General features: G+C 38.9%; 1 protein-coding gene across 2 annotated transcripts in view; it reads left to right on the top strand.

Annotated features, from left to right (window-relative positions):
• Positions 1-22904, top strand: part of XYLB (xylulokinase) — an 80092-nt gene that overhangs the window by 7577 nt on the left and 49611 nt on the right. For both annotated transcript variants that reach the window (XM_056484380.1, XM_056484381.1), the window contains 10 exons: positions 481-609; positions 1849-1914; positions 4646-4718; positions 10114-10232; positions 11348-11429; positions 12455-12495; positions 12906-13021; positions 15023-15138; positions 17396-17469; positions 18802-18898. In XM_056484380.1, the coding sequence (XP_056340355.1) occupies positions 481-609; positions 1849-1914; positions 4646-4718; positions 10114-10232; positions 11348-11429; positions 12455-12495; positions 12906-13021; positions 15023-15138; positions 17396-17469; positions 18802-18898 (913 nt within the window). The remainder of the gene's footprint in view (positions 1-480; positions 610-1848; positions 1915-4645; positions 4719-10113; positions 10233-11347; positions 11430-12454; positions 12496-12905; positions 13022-15022; positions 15139-17395; positions 17470-18801; positions 18899-22904) is intronic.

Here is a 22904-nt window from a genome sequence, read left to right on the forward strand (position 1 = left end):
TAAAAAGACCAGTTTACACTTACCTCTGAAAGGATACAAGTGTAACATTGTGTGGATTTAACACCCTAACCAAGTACCTTGTTGAACCTCAACATTTTGTGTATGTGTGATTGGTGAGCTTTGAACACACACTTGACAAGCTTTTCTTTAAAAAGAAAAATTGGGAGGACTCAGCTTTTCTCTGGAAGACCCTTCTTTCCTTACTTCAGGGTCAGAAAGGACATATATGTTGAAAGGGAGACTTTTGTGTAACTGATGTGTTAAATCATTAGTTTTGTAGCTGTCTTATTTGTGCAAAACTCATAGAAATGGCATTAAAATGCTGGAATAAATGGTGTACTAAGACTCAGTTGTATTTCCAGGTGGTTATGCCATGCATTGAAGAGAAATGTGTTAGCAGAGCTGTGGGAAGATAATCTGATGGTTTGCAGAGGGGTTTCTGAGATCAGACTTCCTAATAAAGGGTGTTCTTCCTTGCAGGACTGTTTTTCAGTCAGTGACAGCCCCATCTGGATGGATTCCAGCACAGCCTCCCAGTGCAGAGAGCTGGAGAAAGCCGTGGGGGGAGCCCAGCACCTGGCGAGGGTCACTGGCTCCCGAGCCTACGAGGTGAGGGATGGAGGGGGAGAAAGTTCCCAGCAGAATCCTGTGGTGGAAATTCTGTCATCACAGGGAACTGCCACAGGTAGCCATCAGCCATTGAAAGACAACCATACTGTGTGCTTTGCATTGGTCTCACAAAGGCAGATGTGGAAATTTAACAGTGAAATGAACCAAACACTGGGAATTTTGCTGCAGGAGGTAGTTGCAGTGAGCATTTGGCCAGTGGTCCCCAAATACAGTGTTTGATGGCCATGCTTGAAGACTCAGGAGCTGTTTTTTCCCTGGGAGCATCACACATTTCTATTGGGATGGAAACCCAGTTTGTGATACAGGTTTATTTAGGGTAAATCCATCCACCTATTTGTGGATCATGCTCTAGGTTACTTCTGCAATTAAAAGATTGGCCTTTTAATATTCCCTGGGGGTAACAAGTAGCTGCTGACCTAAGGGAAGTGTTTCAGAAGTCTGGGACACTGTCAGAGGTACATTGTCACTTGCCTCCTTTTCCTGATTCTTTCTTCCTTGTAACTGTGACAACGAATTATGGAGTAGAAGCAGGGCTGCCCTCCAGGCATCTCAGCACCTGGCTACTCATACTCTTGGTTCAATTAAATTAGGCTTTAACCTTCCAAACTGATGTTTCTGTTTTTGAATCATCATGCAAGGTTTATGGCTGATGTTGAAATCAAACTTTATGTACCACTAACAGTTTATTTTTTTTACTTGTTAAGTGTTAAGGTTTCAGTGCTAGAAGGTTTTTTGATTATTTGACATAATACGTGGATGAAAAATAAATATTCTTACAGTGGTTTTTAGCCTATGCTAGAATTTCTGCTTTGAGTATGAAACTTCCTGATTTAATTTCAATTCACCTGCCTCACAGGCAGGTACATAGATTGTGTAGTTTAAACCTTTTCAAGGAATTGAAGGCAGCATTTGAATTGTGCTGGTTCCTGTGCAGAGAATAAGTGTGATTCATTCCATTGAACTGTCATTTCTGAAATGTAAATTATGGATAGTAATGCTTTTCCACATGCCTTTTTTTCAAAAGGTGAACAAAATTCTCATAATGAGACTATGTGTTATACCCTGTTTAGTGCAGATTGCCTGCTGTGCACTGACTTTCATCATGCATCAGGCAAATTAAATATCCAAAGTGCAATGTTCTGAACTCATTACACAGAGTTAATGATTATTGACTCCATTTAGGGTTTGTGTTTCTAAGCATTTGCATTTCTTTTCCAGCGTTTTACAGGAAACCAGATAGCAAAGATTTACAGCCAGAATCCTGAGGTCTACAAGCAAACTGAGGTTGGCTTAACTTCCATTCTCTTATTCAAAAACGTGGTCAAAAATATTTTAAAATTAATTTTGTGGAGATGTTTTTACAGACCTTTTTGCTAGAGATTATTCTGATTCTTGTGTTTGAATTTAAGATGAAAACAGATTTTTTTTTATTTTTAAATTTTGTTAGATTATTAGTAGTTAGGCAGATAAAAATCAGACATTGGTTCTACTTTGAGTGTTACATTTGTCAAGCTGATGAATAGAGCTTTAAACTGAAGTTGTTGGGGGAGAAGAACCTCAGTCCATCCCACTGCTGCCAGTTTGATGCCAGTACCAGACAGAGACACCCAGAGCCTGGAGAGGTGTGGCAGCTCAGCAGGAAAGCACCTGAAGGACAGCAAAGTCACCTTCATTGGAGGACCAGATTAAGTGTCTGGGCAAACACACATGGCATGGGGAATAAACAGGTGTTAGAGGGTCCTGATCCTTTTGGCATCATGGAAACATGGGATCCCTCCTGGAGTGTTGGGATGGAAGGATACAGGCTCCCCTAAGCTGGTTAATATCCAAGGATCAGCTCCTCCAAGCTCTGAAATGATGCATCCCAACTAAGATTAAGTCAGGCAAAAACATCAGGTGGCCTGTGTGGATTAAGAAATTGCTCCTAGACAAACTCAAACACAAAAAGGAAGCCCATAAAGGTGGAAATAAAGGAAGTAGCCTGGCAGGAACACAGAGAGGTTGTCTGAGCAGTCAGGGATTGAGTTGGGGAAGCTAAAACCCTGACAGAATTAAATCTGGCCAGGGACATCAAGGGCAACAAGAAAAGTATGTATAGCTATGTTGGTGATAAAAGAAGGACTTCGAAAAGATGCAGGTTCTCTCCAAAAGAAAATGGGAGACCTGATTACCCAGGCTGTGAAGAAGGCCAGGTACTCAAGGACTTTTTTTGCCTTGGCCTTCTCTGGCAAGAGTTGCAGCTACATCACCTGTGACCTGAGTCACAGATATGTGACAGCCTGGTGAAGTTCCCACTGACTGGAAAAGGAGAGACATAGACCCCATTTTTACAAAGGGAAGCAAGGAAGACCTGGTTTTCCATTAATTCAGTTCTTGATAGTGTTAATTTTTTTATTTTTTAAATCTCACCCCTGCCTGTATGAAGCAGTTCATCTCATGAGAAAGTGAGTTGCAAAAGTTGACTGTATTTTGTTGGAGAATGCTTAATTTTTAATTTTTTTCCCCTTCTTTTATTTTGCATTCTCATTGTAACAAGTAAGGTATGAGATGAAACAGAACACTAATGCAGTCTGATCATAAACTTAAGATTAAATTTAGAGAAAGATATGTTAATGGGGGAAGTGGGTCAGTGGAGACAAGAACTAGTCAGACCAATTTCAGACACTGAGGGCTGTTTGAACTGATGGCAACTTTTAGCACTGAAGCTTATGCAAGGTGTGCTCAAGCACAAAATCTCTCTGCCAGAGCTGCTCTTGGGGACCCTCAAGGAGCACTTAACAGCTTGGCAGTCTCAGTGACATGTGGAAGGTGGATGTTTTTGCTTCTGTAGGTCAGCTTGCTAAACTGGCTGGCTGATTCACAGTTTAACTTCATCCTTTTTTCCTTCCATTTCAGGCAGCTAGTGCCCACTGGGGCACCATGGAAGGTAGGCCTTTGTTATCTGAGCACAATGTGATGTATTCTTGGGGAGAGATGCACAAAGAGCAAGTGCATCATTAAATTTCCTGGTTTTTACAACCACCTCTTAGAGCTCTGGCTATAGGCTGCCCTTGAATGCTGTGTGAAGCTGTGGTTTTGTGATCATTAATAACAAACCTGTCATTTCTGGCTCACTCCACCAGCAGAGGTTTGATTCTGTTTAGTTATTGGGTGACAACCATATTTCTTCTGAGCAAGTCACAGCACAGAATGAGGAGTTTGTCTGCTTTTGTGCCAGCCTCTTGGGAGCAGACAGTGCTGGATCATGCAGAGAGCCTGGTGCTGGCTGGTTAACTTGGCAGCTCACAGCAGATGTGAAGAGGGAGCAGGTTCATGGTGGATCAGTGTCTGGTGTCATATGGGGCATTATTTGACCCCATCTCCAGCCCTACAGCTGGATTTCATGCAGCTGGAGCATGCCCTGGGGCAGAGCTGCAGGCAGTGGCTCAGTTCAAAGCTGATTTTTGCCATTTCCTGGGAATAACTCCTGGGGGGTCTGGGGTCTCAGCTGGAAGGAAGGCAAGGGGTCATGCAGAGGTGCTAAAGGTGCCTGCAGAGCTTTGCCAGAGCTTCTAAAACCTTACAGACCTGGGCTGTGGGTGGGGCAGAGCATTTTCCCTGCCAGCAAGACACACGTGGTTTTGAGGTGCTTTTTTTTTTTGTGTGTGTGTGAGTTTTTTTCCTTAGAATGTTGTTTTTTTTTTTTTTTTTTTGAAAATGAGATTCTGTGATGGTCTGAAGCTGTGGTTTCTTGCTAACACAGAGTATGCTCACATACTAGGTGTGTTTTGCATGTTTCAGGAGGCAGAGCTATTAACAGCTTTTATCCTGGGGTTACTTTTAGATTGATATGTGCTGTATTACTGAGATGGTCAGAACTGAATAATCCTTCTAGGTGTATTTTTGTGTGCTTTCTGGGCATAACCTTAGGCATCCATTAACATTTGCTGCTTCCAATTACTTTATTTGCTTTCTACTTACTTTCTTTGAAGTGAATACTGATGGGACTCACTATTTATCACTTTTTTTTTTCCAGAGAATCTCTTTGGTCAGTAGCTTTGCAGCTTCCCTTTTCCTAGGAACTTATGCACCTATTGATTACAGTGATGGTAAGTGTGGGCTTTTTTTCATAGTGACAGTTTAACAGGAAATTTTCTTTCCCATCCCCACATTACATAGATGGGGGACAAGGTCTCTGGTATTTGTTTTCAATCTTTAAGTTTTAATGATAAGTATATTAGATTTTTAAGCTAACTTACTCCTTTCAGTTGTTTGCTATGCTTGTCTATCCCCATCATACTGATTCCCACTTCTATCAAATGGATCCACAGAAAAGACTCTTAAATGTAATTATAGCTTTTTTCATTATTTTGTGATGTATAAAGGACTGGTGGAAGATCTTTTAGAGGCATCAGAAAGTTGCTGAATCTTAAACTAAACTTCAGAGTTCTGATATTTATTCTTTGGTTTTGCTGATTTAGCTCAGAAGTGCACAGGATGTGAACATGATGTATATACTGATTATTTTTCCCCACCTAGCAGGAGTATGGATCCTACAACAGAAGTATATTTTCAAAATTAACCAGGAAAAAGCATAAATAAAGCAAAATGTACTAAACCCAGTTAAAAAAAAATTAAATTTTCCATATCTATCTGTTCATCATAACAAATACAAAAAAGTGACAGGACTACTGTCACTTTTCTGTTGTGTATTATCTCAGTTATTCAGCTTTTAAATGGCAATTTTAAATGGCAATTACATAGGAAAGTATTTTCCTGGGAGCTCTGCTGTTATTTCTAAAAAGCATTTCTGATTTCTGCTCTGAAACTAAGAGAAAACATATATCAGAGCTGAAAGGTTAGGTAACTGGGCTCTCTATGGAATTTTTGCATTATAGAGACATGGTTGACACCCATATGTTAAGACCAATTTATATTTTCTCCTTTGTTATCTCATCAAATCTTACTGGAAAAGACCAGACACCTCAATTTTAGCTAATGGACAACTTACATGCTATCAGAGCTTCCAGTTATACTTGAGACCTTAGAAATTGCAAGGCAATCCATGCTTATTTCATAACACTTGTGAGATTATTGTATCTGTTTTCTGGTCCTGTCCTTTTAGCCAAGTACTTCACAGCTGAATTTTACTTTTTTATGTATTATTAGCAGCAATAACTCTTTGGAGATTTGCACTTTGCTCCTTAGCAGGTCCAAATACTGAACACTTGAGCTGCTCAGCCCCTACTGTATATCAAAGACAGTGAGATCTTTAGGTGCTTTTTCTGATAAAGAAACATACTGATTTATTTTTCAACAGGAGTGAAGTGTTAATTTGGATTTGAATGCTTAAAAATGTAAGCATTAAAAATATCTTCAGTTTGTTTTTTTTTTTTTTTTGTTTGTTTTTTGTTTTTTGTTTTTTTGTTTTTTTTTTATAATGTTATTTTACCTTTTCTGCTTCGAAGCAAGTGGAGGAAAGCCATGCATCTCCAATTTCAAAACAGGAAAAATTGTTGGAAAACAAAATATTTTAAAGTAAAGAAAATTAAAGTTTCCTTAATTGGAAAATTTTCTTAGAAAATGAGTCACATTTTTCAAGCAAATCCAGGAGAGCCTGTTCTGTTACACCCATGGATATTTACAGAATCTGAATAAATGTTATGTGCTCTTCAGAGCATGTAAGATTATTAAATCTTTGTGTGAAAAAAGATAAGAGAACTAAGCTGGATGTTACAGTTCTCTGTACAACACAAAAGATTTTTTTGGCACTGCAAGCTGTATTTTGCCTCATTCATTCTTTTCTTAATATAATGAAAGAATTCTAATTCCAGTAATAAAATATAAGTAATAGTGGATGGAGCAGTTATTTGGATGCAGCTGAAAAACTTGTTTTCTTGTCATTTACAATTTCTTGCAATTCATTTCATCTTTTACTTAGCACCTGTGTATTGTAGTTTAAAATGCATCTCTCAAAATAGTATTCAGATAATAGACCTATTCTTCATTTCTGTAGGTTTAACTTCAGGTCATATCATCTTTAAAAGACCCTGTCAAATTGTTTAGCTCTACACAATAACTTATCTCTCTAAATTTGCAGGTTATTGTGGGAAATGTGCTATTCAGTTTCAGGATTTTTTTTCCTTTTCTTCTTGAAGGTCCAATCTTTTAAGGTTCAAATCACTTGTGAATGGCTGAGCACCCTGAGTGATTGATTTAAAGAAAATGAAATTACCTTCTAGTGGAATGAAGAATGATTTTTATTTATATTGTGCAGATGTTAAAAGTAAGATTCATCTGGGACCTAAAGAAGTTGAACACTTGGGGCATTGTTTCTTTTTGAAGTCACTTTAAAGAACAGCACTTCAGCTTTTGACTTAGAGGAGCTTTATCTTTTGAAATGCTTTTCTAGGAGCCTTAGGCAAATTGTAGCTTAGCATACTTGTTTTTTGTTCTGTCAAAAAAGGATGTGTTGGACTGAAGCCTTTTCAAAAGGAGTGTGGGGAGCTGACTTTACTCCTCCTGTAGCTGGTGTGGTGTCAGCAGTTGCCCTTCTCATGGCTTGGGCTCACTGAAAAGGCAACCAGAGGGCTGCAGTGCAGAAACAGATGCACTGAACTGCTCATGAACACATGCAAATATTGATCTTTACTTTGTTGATTAATAGAACCAGTTAGTCTGCATTGTTGGGTCATTGTAATAAAAGTGTTTGCATTCTCCCCTTTCCCCCCAAGTGTTCAAGCACTTACACTTCTGTATTTGTAGTAAATGTTAGCAAATCCTGATTGTGCTCCTGGCCATTCTGTGCTAAAAGTCAGTGATGTTTGCAGTGAAATATGGAATCTATTAATCCAAGTTTTGACCCTTTCCTCAGTTCTTACTGTGCCATGGCCTTGGCTGTTGACCTTCACTGATGGTGAGGTGACCCAAAGGGCTGCCTTTGATTTTTTTTTTTTTTTTAAATTTTTTTTTTTTATTCTTTTTTGTCCCCTTACTTCTCAGATAATTACTGATTTTGTATGTTAAACTTTGTGCTGTAGATCATGAGCAGAGGTGCTAGAGTTAGGAACTTGGGGTGCATCAGTCATATAATCAGAGGAACATTCAGTTTTTTATTTTCCACTGACTAGAAGCTCCCATGACACAGCTGGATAGGATGAATCCAGCCCAACAGATTAATAGTTCTTCTAAAACAGTAATTTCACATTTTTAAAATGAGTTTCTGAGCTTGTGGCAAATTGCTTCACCTCTCTTTTCTCAGGGCATGTGAAACTCTTTGTGCCACTGCATCTACCAGTCAATAAACTGAAATGTTGTTTCTGTATAATGTAAACATTCATTTAGAAAGATTAGAGGCTTTCTGCAGGAAAGATTGAAGGCCTGCCCTAGTTTCTTGTAAAATTGCATTGGAGGATTCTGGTGAAATGTTTCTCTAGGCTTGTGGGGTGTGAACCAAGAAGGATCAAAAAACCAAACAAAACCCAGAAAAAAAAATCTAAAAAAAATTTCTGTAGAAAATTCCCATTAATTTAAAAATTCTGTTCCTTATTGCTTTAGTTTAGTGAAGATGTTCTTGGCCTTTTAAATCATGGACTTTTCCAGGAAAATTTATAGATATTTGTATTTCTTTGTGGAAAGCCCTGTTATACCTTAGAGCACAGAACACGTGGCTGCTCACACCCTTTACCTCTGAAAAGTGCAGGTGGTGGCTCTGGCTGAGTTTACCTTGTCAGGACTCAGTTCATCCTGGGAAGGAGGGGATGGCTGGATTTAGGAGTGATCTCTCATAGGGAACTGAGAAGCTGGAGTAAATCTTGCCATCCTTCCATTTCTGGGTGTGTAGTAGTGATTTTGATGGCAGGAAAGGGATCCCTTGCCTGGGAGAGGGTTGTTGCACTTTGTGCTCTGTCAAATTCCTGCTGTTTCATAATAGGCCAAATATTTCAAATCTGTTTTAATTTGCCTGAAATGGGATGGATTGATTGATTGATTTGGATAAAATTAATTCTATTTTTGTTATTAAGTATAATCCAAATATCCTGCTGTTTGGTTTGGCTTATTCCAGTGTCTCAGCTCAAGTGTGCAGCACTTTCTGTTTGCAACACCATGTGGAGCACTTGGTCCAGACCACGCTGGTGGTGCTAAGGATTGTACTGATAAATAAAAAGTTTGTTTATAAATGCTATTGAAGCCATTTTTAAGCCTGTATGAACAAGTCTGCTGGGTGTTGATAGGGTGGGCTCATTTCTGCTTGTGTAACCAGCACAGAGTGTGTGGAGTGTGTTGAAGGCTCTTTCTCAGAGCAGAAGCACTGCTGGAGCCTTGTGATGTGCTGTCTGAGATGGGGCTTGAATCCTTTTCTTCCTCTGCATCCCAGCACTGCAAGCAAAGTCTTGTTCCACAGGCACTGCATGTGGCATCAACCTCACCATCTTTAGGATTTAAAAATATTAAAAATTTACTGAGCTGAAGGAAATACCAGGTTTTCCACTGTGCTCAACTGAGGATGTGGCTGTGTTTCTGAGATAAATAAGCTGTGGGCCAAACAGTCTTTGATATGAAATTGATATTAATCTAGAATAAGACTACTATGTCCCTGAGCAGCACTAACCTAAGAAATACATACTAACTAAGAAATGCATATAGATTTTCAAGGCTAATGAAATGTGCAATTAAAAGCATCTTGGAATCATAAGCCAGGGGTGTGGAGTGCTCAGTATGTTATACAGAGTTGGCCAGTAACCAGCTTCAATTAACTTTTAAACCAGCAATAAACCAGTGAGAAAAGAGCAGTGAGGAACCAAACCAAAACTGCAAAGGTCTTTCTCAGATCTAGTGAGTTCTGGTGAGAAATCAGGTAACCAAATCAGTTATTTAGGTTTTTTGCATCCTGTAAATCATGTCACAGGATCTGGCCTTAAGAGGTTTGCACCCTTGCAGTTGTTGCAGGTTTCAGTTGGGCTGCTCACCATTCCTGAAAGTCATGACTTTGGTATTTAAAACTGGACACCAAATTATCATCAAAATTAGAGGCTTTATTTCAAAAATTGAAAAGGGGAAATTGATATGGAGGAAGATTATCAATGTGGATTTAGATGCTTATAGGATACTCTGCTCAAAGGTAGGAGTAATTTGAAGCCATCCCACCAAGGGGGAATTTTTTCACTTTTAGGTCTCTGCTGAGCGTGACACATCTTCAAGGGACTTTGCTTCATCACTTTGAGTTGCTTGCATGAATTCCTTGTCTAAGGTGGGAGAATTGATGGGGAGGCATTGATATTCTTGTCTTTACTCATAATTTATGAATGACTGAATTGCCTAGTGCATTGTACATCAGAGAAGCATTTTCTGCTACTTTTGCAGGTGAAAGCTGTCCAGAGGCTAAATTACCAGTATCCTTTATTCTTAGAGCTGAAACTGTTCTCTTTAAGTGTAAAACATACATCTGTAAATTTTCTGGTCTTTGCTTAATCCTATGCACCTCCTTTTTGACCTGTCTTGTAGGTTCTGGTATGAACTTGCTGCAGATTTGGGAAAAGGGATGGTCCAAGTCCTGCCTTGATGCTTGTGCCCCTGGATTAGAGGAGAGACTAGGATGCCCTGTGCCATCCCACTCAGTCCTGGTATGTGCCTGGCCAGAGGAGCTGTAAACAGCAGCTGGGGCTTTGCTGGGAGTTCTGCTTGTGGCACTTGGTATTTGTGTGTGCACTGCTGCTGGTTTAATATTTCCAGCTGTGCTGTGAAGGCTTTTTACAAAGCAAATACCTCTTTAGAAACTGGCACCTGTCATAGCTTTGCCCTCTTAAGATTCTTGCATGCCCTGGGTAGTGTGAGAGACTTTTTAGTCTGATAAAGGATTTTGGGGGGCCTTTCCCATGCCCCAGAGCACCTGGTCACTGCAGAGCTGTGAATTTATTGCTGCAGAAACAGAGCCCAGCATTTGCATTTCTCAACAGAGATCTTGTTTTAAGCTGTTTGTATAGTTAATGAGGTAATCTTTGTGAATAATTTGGGATATTTAAAGCTCCTCAGCTCATGTAGCATAATGGTGAAATCAAATCAAGCCTCACATCTCCTGAGTAAATGAGTTTAGTCTTACTACCCAGCACAAAAACAGCTATTCTTTAACTGTGCACATGTGAGGCAGTGGAGATACCCATCACCTGAGCCCTCTGAATTCACTGCTGATCTGTAATGGAGAGGACATATAAAAATATACTTACAGATGTCCTTGTTTTTTTTTATGGAAGTTTTCTTCTGTTTTTTTCTCTATGGCTGTAAAATGTGGCTTAAAAGAATACAGTTTTTGACCTCTAAAATAATAGAGGGTCATATTCCAGCATTTGATGCTGTGATGTATATTAATGTTGTGTTTCCTCTTATGTTTGCATTGAATTTTTAATTTCTAGGTATTAATATTCATGTATATGTGCAAAACAGATAGATGTGTTTGTTACTTGATGTGAATAACTGAAGAAAGACCCAAAGCTAAAATGCTGCTATTTACTAGCCTGTTTTCAAATCTAATCTGAGGGTGTTCCTGTGAGGTTCTCAACAACCACAATGAAAAAAGTGCATTAAAATTTTTTTAAATATTAATTTATACCTTAAATGTTCAGAAATTATTCTTCTGGCTGCTCTAGGGTTTTTCAGTTCTATGTTACAATACATTGTCATATATTTCACAATTGCATTCCATTTTTTGAGCTTTTTTTCCTCTCTTTGTTTCTTTCCTTAGGGGCCCATTTCTCCATATTACAGTCAGCATTATGGGTTTAGCCCAGACTGTAAAGTGGTAGCATTTACAGGAGACAATCCAGGTGAGATGATTAACTGTGCAAGATTCAGTGGATATGATTATGTATGAACTGAAATTCTAAATCTATCTTACTGGTTCTCAGATGCTGCCTATAGAATGAAAGAATATTGTTTTTCAATTATCAAGCATTAGTTCCTCTCTCCAGCACCCTTCCATCACCAATTCTTCTGAGACAGAGATATCTTGGGTAGGCTGTGTATGACAAATTAATTCTCTTTTGCCAAGTAATCAGAGGTGAATTCATTTTCCTCTTGATAACTTCAGTTTTTTGCTTGCCTGCCTTTGAGAAACTACCCCTACTATGAACTGCTAAGATTTTAGCTTAGAAAACATGAGTTTTAAAAGTACTCTTGTAAGCAAAAAAAAGTGCTCTTTCCAAGCAAAAAGGTAGAGATGGACTTTGTTGGCTTTCTCTAAGAATTAGAGCTGTCCTTTTGTCAGACTGATAGATCTCAGTACGAGGGAAGGTGTTAATTTAGGGTCAGTGTTTTGAACCCTGGAGACTGTTTCAGTGTAAAGCAAATATTTTTTTCTCAAGACTGTGGAAATAAAATACTTGTCACATTACAGTAGCTTATGCATGTTTGAATCATGATAGAAGCTTAATCGTGATATATTTTACATTCTTCTGGGAGTGGGGTAAGCTCTCTATTTTTCAAAAGTCAAATCTTTTCTTCTAGAGGCCCAAATTCAGTGTAATCCAATAAATGGGATTAATCTGATGGAAGTGGGAATGTCCTCCTTTAAAGTGTGTTGTTAACCAAGGGTCTACTGTATATAAAACCTGATAAACCATTAGAAAAATCATTCTGTTCTGTAATGTTTTGTCTTGACCATTAAAAGTCACTCCCTCACCCAAAAGCTTTGCCCATCTTTTATGGTGGATAGCCCAAGGCCATCAGGAGCATATTTGCCAATTGTATTGTACTTTGAGATGGTGTTTATAATGTCCTCTGATATCTCAGACAACAGGCTGTAATTGAGTCAAAGACTTACCTTTTTACCTGCTATTCTTTTTGCTTTCAGCATCACTGGCAGGGATGAGACTTCAAGAAGGAGACATTGCAGTAAGTCAAAACACTCTCCTGAAAACTGCCCGTGTCCTTGGGTGCTTGAAATACTTGAAATGTAAATAGCTGCAGGTTGCCAGTTAAATATACCTGCTAGTGTTGATTTGCTGCTTATTGGATTTATGTTTGTTCTATTTCTATCAATCTGTAAGCTGCCTGAAAGATTTTAAGTAAACTCTTGTGACTATTTTTAACTGATACTCCAGACATAAAAACCTAGGTCTCCATCTAGTATGTATTTCACTGGCATGACAGCCTAAGTCAGAGCTAGCTTCAACAGGAATCCAATTGACTTAATGTGTAATTTAAAAACAATTAGTGGTAATAACAAATGGTTTTAATTTAATTTCTGTATTGCTTTCCATGCACATTGTGATAAGGCTTCAATTATTTTTTTCCCTCTCCAGATTAGCCTTGGCACAAGTGACACATTGTTCCTGTGGATCCAAGAGCCAACTCCTGCCTTAGAAGGTCATATCCTCTGCAATCCTGTTGATTCTCAAACATATATGGCACTTTTATGGTAATATAATTTATTTTTTTTACATCTGGGATAGATAACATATATTTTGTTCTCTGTTAGTGCTTTTTATTTCTTTTGTGAAATGAAAATGAATAGAACATTCAGCATTCTCCATGGTATGTGACAATCTACTGCTGAAACAATTCCATCAATGTTATAGCATTCCTATTGTTTAATTTGAGGAACTGAAACTGCAGAGTTGTGGAGGATAAATTCTCATGGCAATAAAAGCTGAAATTATTTCAGTGTATGGATAGAGCCAGTTCACTGTGTATCTCAGGTAACACATTTAATGTACAGGAATAACAAATCTGCTGAGGTAGAATGTGAAATGTGTGAAGCCTGACCAGGCTGTGTAACTTCTGAGCTCATCCACTGGCCCAGCAGGGTCTTTGTGGAGTAGGTGAAGATTCCCTTTCCAGAGAGGAGCATAATCAGTGCTGTTCAGGGATGTATTAGGGCTTGAGGAAAATATTGAGATCTCAAGAAACCCAGCTGAGATGTTCATCCTCATGGCAGCTTTTGGCTGCTGTGATTTGGGAGTTTGGCCCCTTGCCAGCCAAGTAGGAGGAAAGGTGGTCTGGAGCTGTTTGCCCCCATTGAACCATTGCATTCTGGATTAAAATTTCCAATCCAGGTCATAGTGTTTTGGTAAATATTTGCAAGCAATATGCAGACAAATTGTGTTGAAATCCCCTGGATTGTAGATGCTTGGAACTCAGAACTTCAGCAAAGCCCAGGTCTGCCCTGGAGCTGTAGTGTTGAATCCCATTTGTACAGTACTAGATGACAGTGGGAACAGTGCTCATGGAGTTCAAAAACATGATGTTAATTGCAGGTTACTGAGTTTTGTTATGTGATTTCCCAGCAGGTTTTGTTTTGTTTTGTGTGGTTTCTTGTTTGTTTGCTTTGTTTTTAATTTACATTTGAATTTTTCTTCTACCCAATGTTTTCTTTACTTTTGCTGTGTAAAAGAGCTGTATCAACAACCTGTTCATAATAGGAAAGCAGATACCAAGGCATCTTTCTGAATTAATATTACACTACTGCTCTTTCACTGCAGCTTAACATGTGGTTTGGTGGTGGCCTTGGCAGTGCTGAGTTAATCCTTCCTGTTCCTCCTGTGTAGTCATTTCTAAGCTGACACTGCCCCTTTGGCATCAAGGCCTCTTTATTTCTAGAATATTAGAGTTAACAGGGGACTCTCAGTAGAAAAAGAATGCCTGAGCTACCAGACAGGATATTTGTAAAGAAAACTCAAATAACTTCAGCTGGTGCTGCTGAGCAAGTTCAATGATTTCCTTGCCCTCATTTTTGATATTTCTGTGCCTCTCCTGCTGAGTTTCTCTAATAACTCTGTGCTGGAGAGTGTTCAAGCTGCTTTCCCCTGGATATGAGTGCAGTGCTGCAGTATTTTGCAGGAATGTGATATTCACAAAGGTGACAGCATGAAGTGTTTGAAGACCATAAAAAAGGAAGAGATGCATATTTTACTGCATGGTTTGTTTACTGGCTGTGGTGCTTTCCTCTGCCAGATCCAGGCACAGAGCTAGACCTCATCTTAAATCCTGTTGGACCCAAGCTGGTTCCATACATGTACCATGTTCTGAAATCATAAGTGCAATGTGGAGACACTCCTGCTCCTTGCAGAGTCATTTCAGACTGAGTGGTGGCAGGACACTTCTCTGAGATGTCTCAGCTGTTCAGAGCTGGCCTGGGTTTGCCATGGCCTGCCAACCTGGGTCTGACCTCTCTCACTGGAGAGATGTACATCCCCATCTCTGCACTGTGCTCCCCAGCACCTCCTGTAAAAGCTGTTTTCTCTTATCTTGTTCTTCCCTCTCTATCTCATTCCATAATGAAGTGATTATATCTTTTAACTTGCCCAGCTTTATTCAGCTGATAAACTAAACAACAATATCAAGTAAAGGAACAAAATGCTTTAAAAATCTAGAGCTAAATGTTTTGGAAAATGCCTAAGGTTGTGTTTGTGTGTTTCAGTTTTAAGAATGGCTCTCTGATGAGAGAGAGGATCAGAGATGACTGTGCTTCAGGCTCCTGGGATGAATTCTCCAAAGCCTTATCATCAACTGTTGCTGGAAACAATGGAAACTTGGGTATGAATTTTAGTAGGGCTGGGACTTTGAGGGTTTGCTTAGACACACACTGCAGTAGGTGTTGTACCTGCTTTTTACTTGGGTCATCATAAAGGTCAAGAATTAAGTTAACTAGAGCAAGAGAAATTCCTGATGTGTACTTGGAAATGCTCTGTTGACAGCCTAAGTGTCATCAGTGTTTTCCTTCCATATTCACTGACTAAGAAAATTGTATTTATGGATTTCCTTCGGTTGTTGGAAGGGTGTTAGTAACATCTTAGCTGTAGAATGTTTAAAACTAGTAATTTCTGAAGGAAGTGTTCATTAAAGTTTATTTCTTTTTCTGAAGACTCAAACCAAGTGAATTAAGTAGTTCCACATTATTTCTTTCTCAGTCATTACTCTAGAATCTTGTTCATGCATGTGTACAAAGCAATGATGTCAAGGGAAGCCCAGATTTCCTGTGTTTTCCCCAATGTGTGTCACAATCATTTCATCCCTGTTTTTCCCCATGTCATGGTTAGTGAATGAAAAGTAACAAAATTACAATGATGGAAATATTTAAAACATACTATTCAACCCATGGATTTGATGTGTTACATTATTTTCTTTCCCACAGTTTAACATTTTTGCAAGTCTAATATGTAGCTCTGAAATAAGCTGTTGAAAAGTGAGCACATGTCTAATCAAGATTAAAATGGACCAGTTGCAGAGCAGGGTTTGAAATCATCACCATCATCTCAGGTGTGAGTTCATATGGGTAAAATTAATGTAAAAATTATAGGCAGCAAAGTTTTTAAATGTAGATATTTAAGCTATAGAAGACTTAATTCCTTAGCAAAGTGAATTTAAGATAGAGCCTCTTGACACTGTGAGATTAGATTTTTCATTTTTAGAAGCTCTGTTATGTTGTCTGTCAAATCCAGTCTCTGTGGGGTATTAAAATCACCGGGAATCTTTTTTCACTAGAAGACAAATCAATTCTAGTGTTTCTGAAAATGGGAAGAAATTATTCTAAAACCCCAAAGTCAGCCAGTTTAGACAATATTAAAAATATTGGAAGTTGATGGAAAATATTGTTACTGAACCAGGACAGTGCCTTAAAGTTTTAAAGTTTGTGTTATAGTATATTCACCTGAATATCTCACTCCTCTATAAAATGGGTGTTTCATGGAAGTCATCCTCAGTAATCTATATACTAGAAGAACCTGTGGGTATATCTGTAAAAATGCAGTAATCTCCATAATTGGAGTGCCTGGGAGAAGCAAAGCACAGGCATAGCTGATTAAACATCTCCCCTTTTGTTCCTTTTTCCCTGTTGTGTGGGGAGGTGTCTCTGCAGAGGTTTGCAGGTCAGAGTTGGAATGTTGGGATGTGCTTCCCTGCAGGTCTGTGACACACAGAGCTGCTTTCTGCCAACTTTGTAGAATGTTTAGCCAGCAAGGTTATGTGTGCTGAAGCACTCTGTTATTTTGGGTTTTTTTTTGCCAGTAATCACAGGTCTGTTAGGGCAGCACAGTTTTGTTCCAAGGTTAGAACTTCAGAAACTCTCCACAGTTTCTTAGCTATTCTGGTCAGTTTTTCTGTCCTCATTTTTTCCAGTCTCCTTTCTTGAATATCTTTTCTGACAAACCCAAAGAAATCTTTGTCTAGCTGTCTACAAAGCATTACAGCATTTCCTCAGATCTCATCAAAACTATTCAGAAACCAGCTCTGCTTCGTGACTTAAAATATCTGATGTTCTCTAATAAGCTCATGAAATCTAATCCAGGGTATAAAATGTTCCAATATTCCTGTACTCTTCTTACCAACTTGCCATTTTTTGTGTGTTTTTCTTCTTTCAGCCTTGTATATGAGCTACTCAAACTATTTCTAGTATGTTTTGTATTATCTGTGTTACTTGCAAATGTGTGTTGTGGTGGCTGTATCCTCTTTTGAAGGCTTGGTGTTTATTACATTTTTGGCATATTTAAGGTCCACATTTTGTAAACAGAGAATCATAGAATTATAGAATATCCTGAGTTGGAAGGGACCCACTGGGATCATTAAAATCCAGCTCCTGGCTCTGCACAGGAGAGCCCCAAGAATCCCACCACATGGCTCAGGACATTAAGAAGTTGACGTGTGGACTGAAATTAGTAAACAAATAGGCTGTGTGGTGACTCATATGTCCAAATACATGATAAACATATATTATCATTTTAGCTGTGTGCAGAAATAAGATTTCAAGTTTGGACCTGGGAGCAAACATGACCCTCTTTAATGTTCCTTGATGCAGGTTTCTACTTTGATGTGATGGAAATTACTCCTGAAGCAGTTGGGATTCACAGATTCAACAGAGACAACCAAAAGGTAGTAATAATCTAGTTAATGTCTCAGACTTTGAAGGAGTGCTGTCAAGGCTTCAAATCTTTGCCATTATATATATTTATTTTCTTTCTGTCTGAAATATTTACTTTCTAGTTTCATTTATTGGTGCAAGTCCCTGGGATGATTTTTGTAAGGAAGTATTTGGTCTGTAGCTTGAGAGCATCTACAGAGCAGTGTCTGAACTAGAACTTATATGGTATTTTTTTAATGATATGCTTTCTTTACTGGAAAATGTGGATTTACTGAAGCCAACACTATCTTTGAGACAGGATTAACTTTAAGCTTATTGAGAATTTAGTATGTGTGCATGACTTAGTCTCTGTTTTTTAAGTTTTAGACACATAGATAAGGGTGTGTTGAAACTTTGGGCTGTAATATTTTGTCTATATATGTGTGAGCTAAAGACCTCATTTTGCTGTCCTGCATCACTTGGAGGAACCTACAAGCCACATAGAGGTGTGTAAGTAAGCACAGGCTCAAGCCCAAGTGGAATGGAATGGAAATTAAGTTATGGGAAGTTCTTTGCATCTACTTTTTTATGTTTTTTGAGGAATGGATGTTGTTTAAATGCCTGGCTTTCTGGGTGGTACTGGAGCTCAGGAGATGCCTTTGATCAGTCAGGACTCCCAGTCAATTAGACCTCACTAGGTGAACAGAGATTGATGCTATCTGGTGTTTGCACTGCAGCTCTACTCTCTGAAGTGTTGGCTGCTAAATGAATGCTTAATCACTTCTAGCTGTTACACAAATGTAGGCACTTAGTGCAGTGCATGGAGAAACTCAACTTCATGTGAAGGATTCCCTTCAATATTCTCCTGCTTCTGTTGCCTGTCTCATCAATGAAAGGACAGAAAATTGTTATAGATGGACACTAAATAAATTAATGAAAAGATTACATGGCTTCACTTTTGGGCAGACAGAAATAGATTTAAACTTCTGTGACATTGCTTAATCAATCTGAATTTTATACAATTGCTTTAATTTTATATTTTTGAGGTATTGGTTCCTAAGCAACTCTTGGTGATGGGAGATGCTTAAGGAAAAGTTTACAACTTGCCCTAAACTTCTTCCCATTGTGCATCAACTTCCAGTTTGATGTGTTTGCCAACAGCATTGAGGATATGGGTTGTGTTCTCTGTCATGAGTCTTTAGGTCCATCTTGTGTATGAGTGAAAAGCTGGGCCTAGGTGAGAGCAGACTTCAGGGTGAAGGCAAAGATAATCAGCTATGAGCCTGTCTTTGCTTTTAAGCACTCAGCAGCTTGGCATTGTGTGCTGGGGAAAGTGGTGTTAATTCATTCCCTCTTTGGTGCAGGTTTCAGGATTTCCAAAGGAAGTAGAAATACGAGCACTGATTGAAGGGCAGTTCATGGCCAAGAGGATTCATGCTGAAAAGCTGGGATATAAAGTCTGTAAGTATGATGAGAGACAATGGCTCTAGAGGCAGTAATACTGCTGTGATTCCTGTCCTGCCTGATGGATACAGAAACTGGTATGAATTCTGAATTTGGTCTCACAGAAAAACTACTGATGGTGTTGGGTGCACGTTTTTGCAGATGTTAACATTAGAAGGTCCAAGGAGGTTTAACTTTCAGAAGACTTCTTTTTCAAGTATTCTTGCTGTTTCATTGTTTCTGAGTTGCATTGTCCATTTTTAAATAAGAGTTTGGCCTTTGATAGCTTAAGTGAAAAGACCAGTCTTCTGCCTGAAGCACAAGGCTGTAACTCAGAAAATCTGAAATCTATGTTCAGTTCTTGGATCTTCCATAAGCTGCTCACATACTTCTTTACCTCATTTTTCTGTTAATAAGGCAAAAAACCCTTTCTCTGTCTTGTGATTTAGGAATCCAGAGATCTGGCTTCCTAGAATTTGTGAAGTAAGTTTTAGCACAATAGAACAGCAAAGCCAGCTGTTATTTTACCTAGAGAAGTGGGTTCAGATCATTACTAGGTTCTACAAAAATAATACAGGCAAGCCTGTAAGATTTTTATTAATGTTTTCTGTCAGTGTATCAGCCAGTGGTATCTTAAACATACTGAATTAACTCATCTGGAGGATTTTTAATAAATATTTTATTTTAAAAAATCATATTATTTTTATTTACATCCTTACCTCCTCCTTCACAAGTCATTGTTTGACTTCTACCCCAGGCTTTTATCAATAATCATGAAGGACAGACTATTTGTGTTGTTTATTTTAAGAGAGAACTCCAGGAACTGAAAGTTGAGAAAATGCAGAGATTCTAGAACAAATCACAAGGCTTGACAGCACCACCTCATAAATTTATGCTATAAAGTTTTTTGTGTTATATATTCTCTTATATAGTTGAAACTGTATTTATTTGTGGAGGTTTTTTATGGAGACAGGCAGAGTTTCAAACAGACTGCTTAAAATACCTGTTTATCCTTCATTCTTAGATTCTTCTGCCCCAAAATCTTGGCTTATATAGCCTAGAAAGCTCATGGCTGAGGACACTTCTGCACTCTGTAAATGTCAGGGGTTAGACAAGCACCAGAGTGTGAGGAGAACAATTTGAGGTATCAGACAGTCCTGACACAGGAACAAATGGGGATAAATTATCTGTAAGTACACTTAGGCTGAGTAGGACAGCCAAAAATCCAAATAGTTTTAGGATGTGGCTTAATAAGCTTAAAGGATTCTTCATTAGTACTTTTTTAAATGCTGTAGATGCCTACAATGAAAAGGAGACAGGTGGGATTGGATTATATTCCTATGGATTCCTTGGAATATTATATACTTTTGCTTTGTTGCATCCCTAGGGCCTTTTAGCTATTTGGTAACTTAACAGATGAGTTGCTTTAAAAAAGAACTGCACATAGAGTAGGCTGAGTGCATCTCCCACTTCTCCTCAGTGGTATTATTTAAATGTCATACTCTGTTGTTTGTGTAGTGATGGCAGGCTCACATCTGCATTTGTTGTGTGACAGCTCTGAAAACAGGGTGTGTTCTCAATGTGTTTCAGGGTACAAATGAGCATTGTGGGAATTACTCCAGCATTGCCAGACTTTCTCTTGTTTAATAGCTGCTGTTTCTCAGGCTGCTTTTATCCCCCTCTCCTTTTAATGTGATTTAAAAGCTTATTTATTTTTTGGATTAAATATGCAGTCAGGACCCTTGTGTTTATTCAATTCCTTTCAGGCCTTGCCTACATGGGGGATTTACTTTGATATTTCCAGGAATCAAGCTGTTTTACATTCAGAAATATAATCACAGCAGGGTAAATCTTAGCTTTTTTTTTTTTTTTTTTTTTTTTGGTTGCTGTTGTTTGCATCAATGGGAGAATATAGTAAGAAGTGCTTACAAGATCTGGAAGGTTCTATGATGACACATATTAAATCCATGTGTAAGAGAAATGTGTGTGACACGGTCAGTCACACCAAGTGCCTTGCTGGGGTGCCCTGAGGTTTGTGTGGTGCTGTCACAGTGGTGCATATGAGTCAGAAACCTGGCTAAGAATTTCCCTAGCTCTGGCACCAAGGTGCTGGAAAATGATTTTGGCAGCTATGAACCTGCCTCTCTGTTCTTGGGCCAAATGCAGTTTGGATGGCTGTAATCAGAAAAACAACAGCGTGCGTGAGAGAGAATTTTGTTAAAATAAACAAATAAAAACCTGCCATATAGAGTGCTTGGTTATGCACTGTGAACATAACAAACATTAGATAATCCCCCAGAATTAGCTTCCAGTTAATGAATATATTATCTTGCAAGGAGCAGTATTTTGCATCCTCAGTCTAGCTGGTGCTGTGGGAAGGAGTGCTATGATGCTGAAAGAGTTTTTATTTGATCCTAGCTGAATGTGTCCAGCACATTATAGATTTGATATAAATTACAAAAAAATAGTTTAAAATGCCCCTTAAAACAGGTCCTCAGGTGCTGTTTGTGCTGCCTGTGACAGGAGCTCAGATTTCAGTGCAGCCTTGGTGCCAGTAGAGGGCAGGGGATTCTGTCTCATGAATTTTGTCTCTGAGGCTGGGACGTGTCAGCCTTGCTCTGAAAATGGCCAGATGATCCTTAGGAGAAAGGTTAACCCTTATATTAATTGTGATTTAAGGGCTTTCAGAGTGTGTGTCACTCTGTTCTAATTGCTCTAATCTTTCTCAATCAGGTTTCAGAGGAAATCATTCAGTAACACCCTGTATCCTGTTTTGCTTATGTGCTTAAGGGGTGGACTGAATGTTGGATCTAGAAACAAACAAGTGAAGTTTGGTCTGTCCCTGTTGTTTACATCCTCCCATTCAGAGATTTATGAAGATAAGGTGAAGGTTTTCTGTTCTGCCTTTATTTTCCTGAATTTTGATTGTATCATAAACACCTATTTTTTCACTTCCTTTCACTGCTTGCAGCCATCCCTCTTGGAAAGCCAAGCTCACAACTGGAGTTCAGAGGCTGGACTTAGAGCCATTCTTGCTGTATGGTTAGGGGGCTCTCTGAAGTCAAACCCATGGTAACTTTGTGGAGAAAGGACACTGTCCTGCAGCTCAGTGACACAGGTGATCACAGCAGCAGTAAAGCTGTCAGTGCTACAGACTGATCTGCCAGTAATACACTTCAATAATCTTGATGATCACTTCAGAGTTGCTTCTCCTCCTGACCAAGCAATCCTAAAGTTCATCCTAAATTTGACACTGACTGGGGAATGTTGCCATGGTCCTTGCTTCAACCTAGTGAAGCTGTCCTGGTGAAGACACAAATAACTGATTAATTTTGGGAGCAAAATCCATCCCCCACCTTAGTTATAGGTGAAGTAAATATGCCATGATGTATGTTACATATGCTGAGGAAAATAGCACACAGGTAGGGGGTCTGTGTTGATCACACATGTAGTCAATAGATATTTAAATTACATTCTGCTCTAGATGTAGGAACCTTCATGTCAGTGGTAATCTGAGCCCTGAGTCAATACATATTGGGTCAGGTGTGTGCTAAGTGTTAAGAAAGCTTTTGTGGGACTGCAGCAGCAATTAATAAATCCTACCATGTAGGAAGGCTGATTATCTGGGGTGGGCTCTGTGTTGAAGCTGGGCTGTGTTTGGACAGGGCTTTCTGTCTTCTTGTTTTTGTGCCTATCAGTGAGTTCATCATGCTCCAATTGCCCAGTGTGCTGTTCTTGTCACCTTTATACCTTCAGGAATCTGATTCTGCCACCTAACTCTCATCAGCAGGGGCAGGTGGATAGGAGGTGCCACATTTTACAAGTGCAGGCTTTGTCCATAAAATCCAGTGTCTGTGATTATTGTGTAATTTATAGCTTCTTACATACATAAATCCATCACTCACAAATAATGTTGGTGCCTTGAATTCTAGGGACTGTATTGGTGCTTAAGTGCTGGCTGGGGTGACACTGACATGCCTGGGGTTTTGCACTGCTCTAAGAATGAGCTGATTTTTTTCAGTGG

This window comes from Oenanthe melanoleuca, chromosome 2, assembly GCF_029582105.1.
Source record: "Oenanthe melanoleuca isolate GR-GAL-2019-014 chromosome 2, OMel1.0, whole genome shotgun sequence".
NCBI lineage: Eukaryota > Metazoa > Chordata > Aves > Passeriformes > Muscicapidae > Oenanthe > Oenanthe melanoleuca.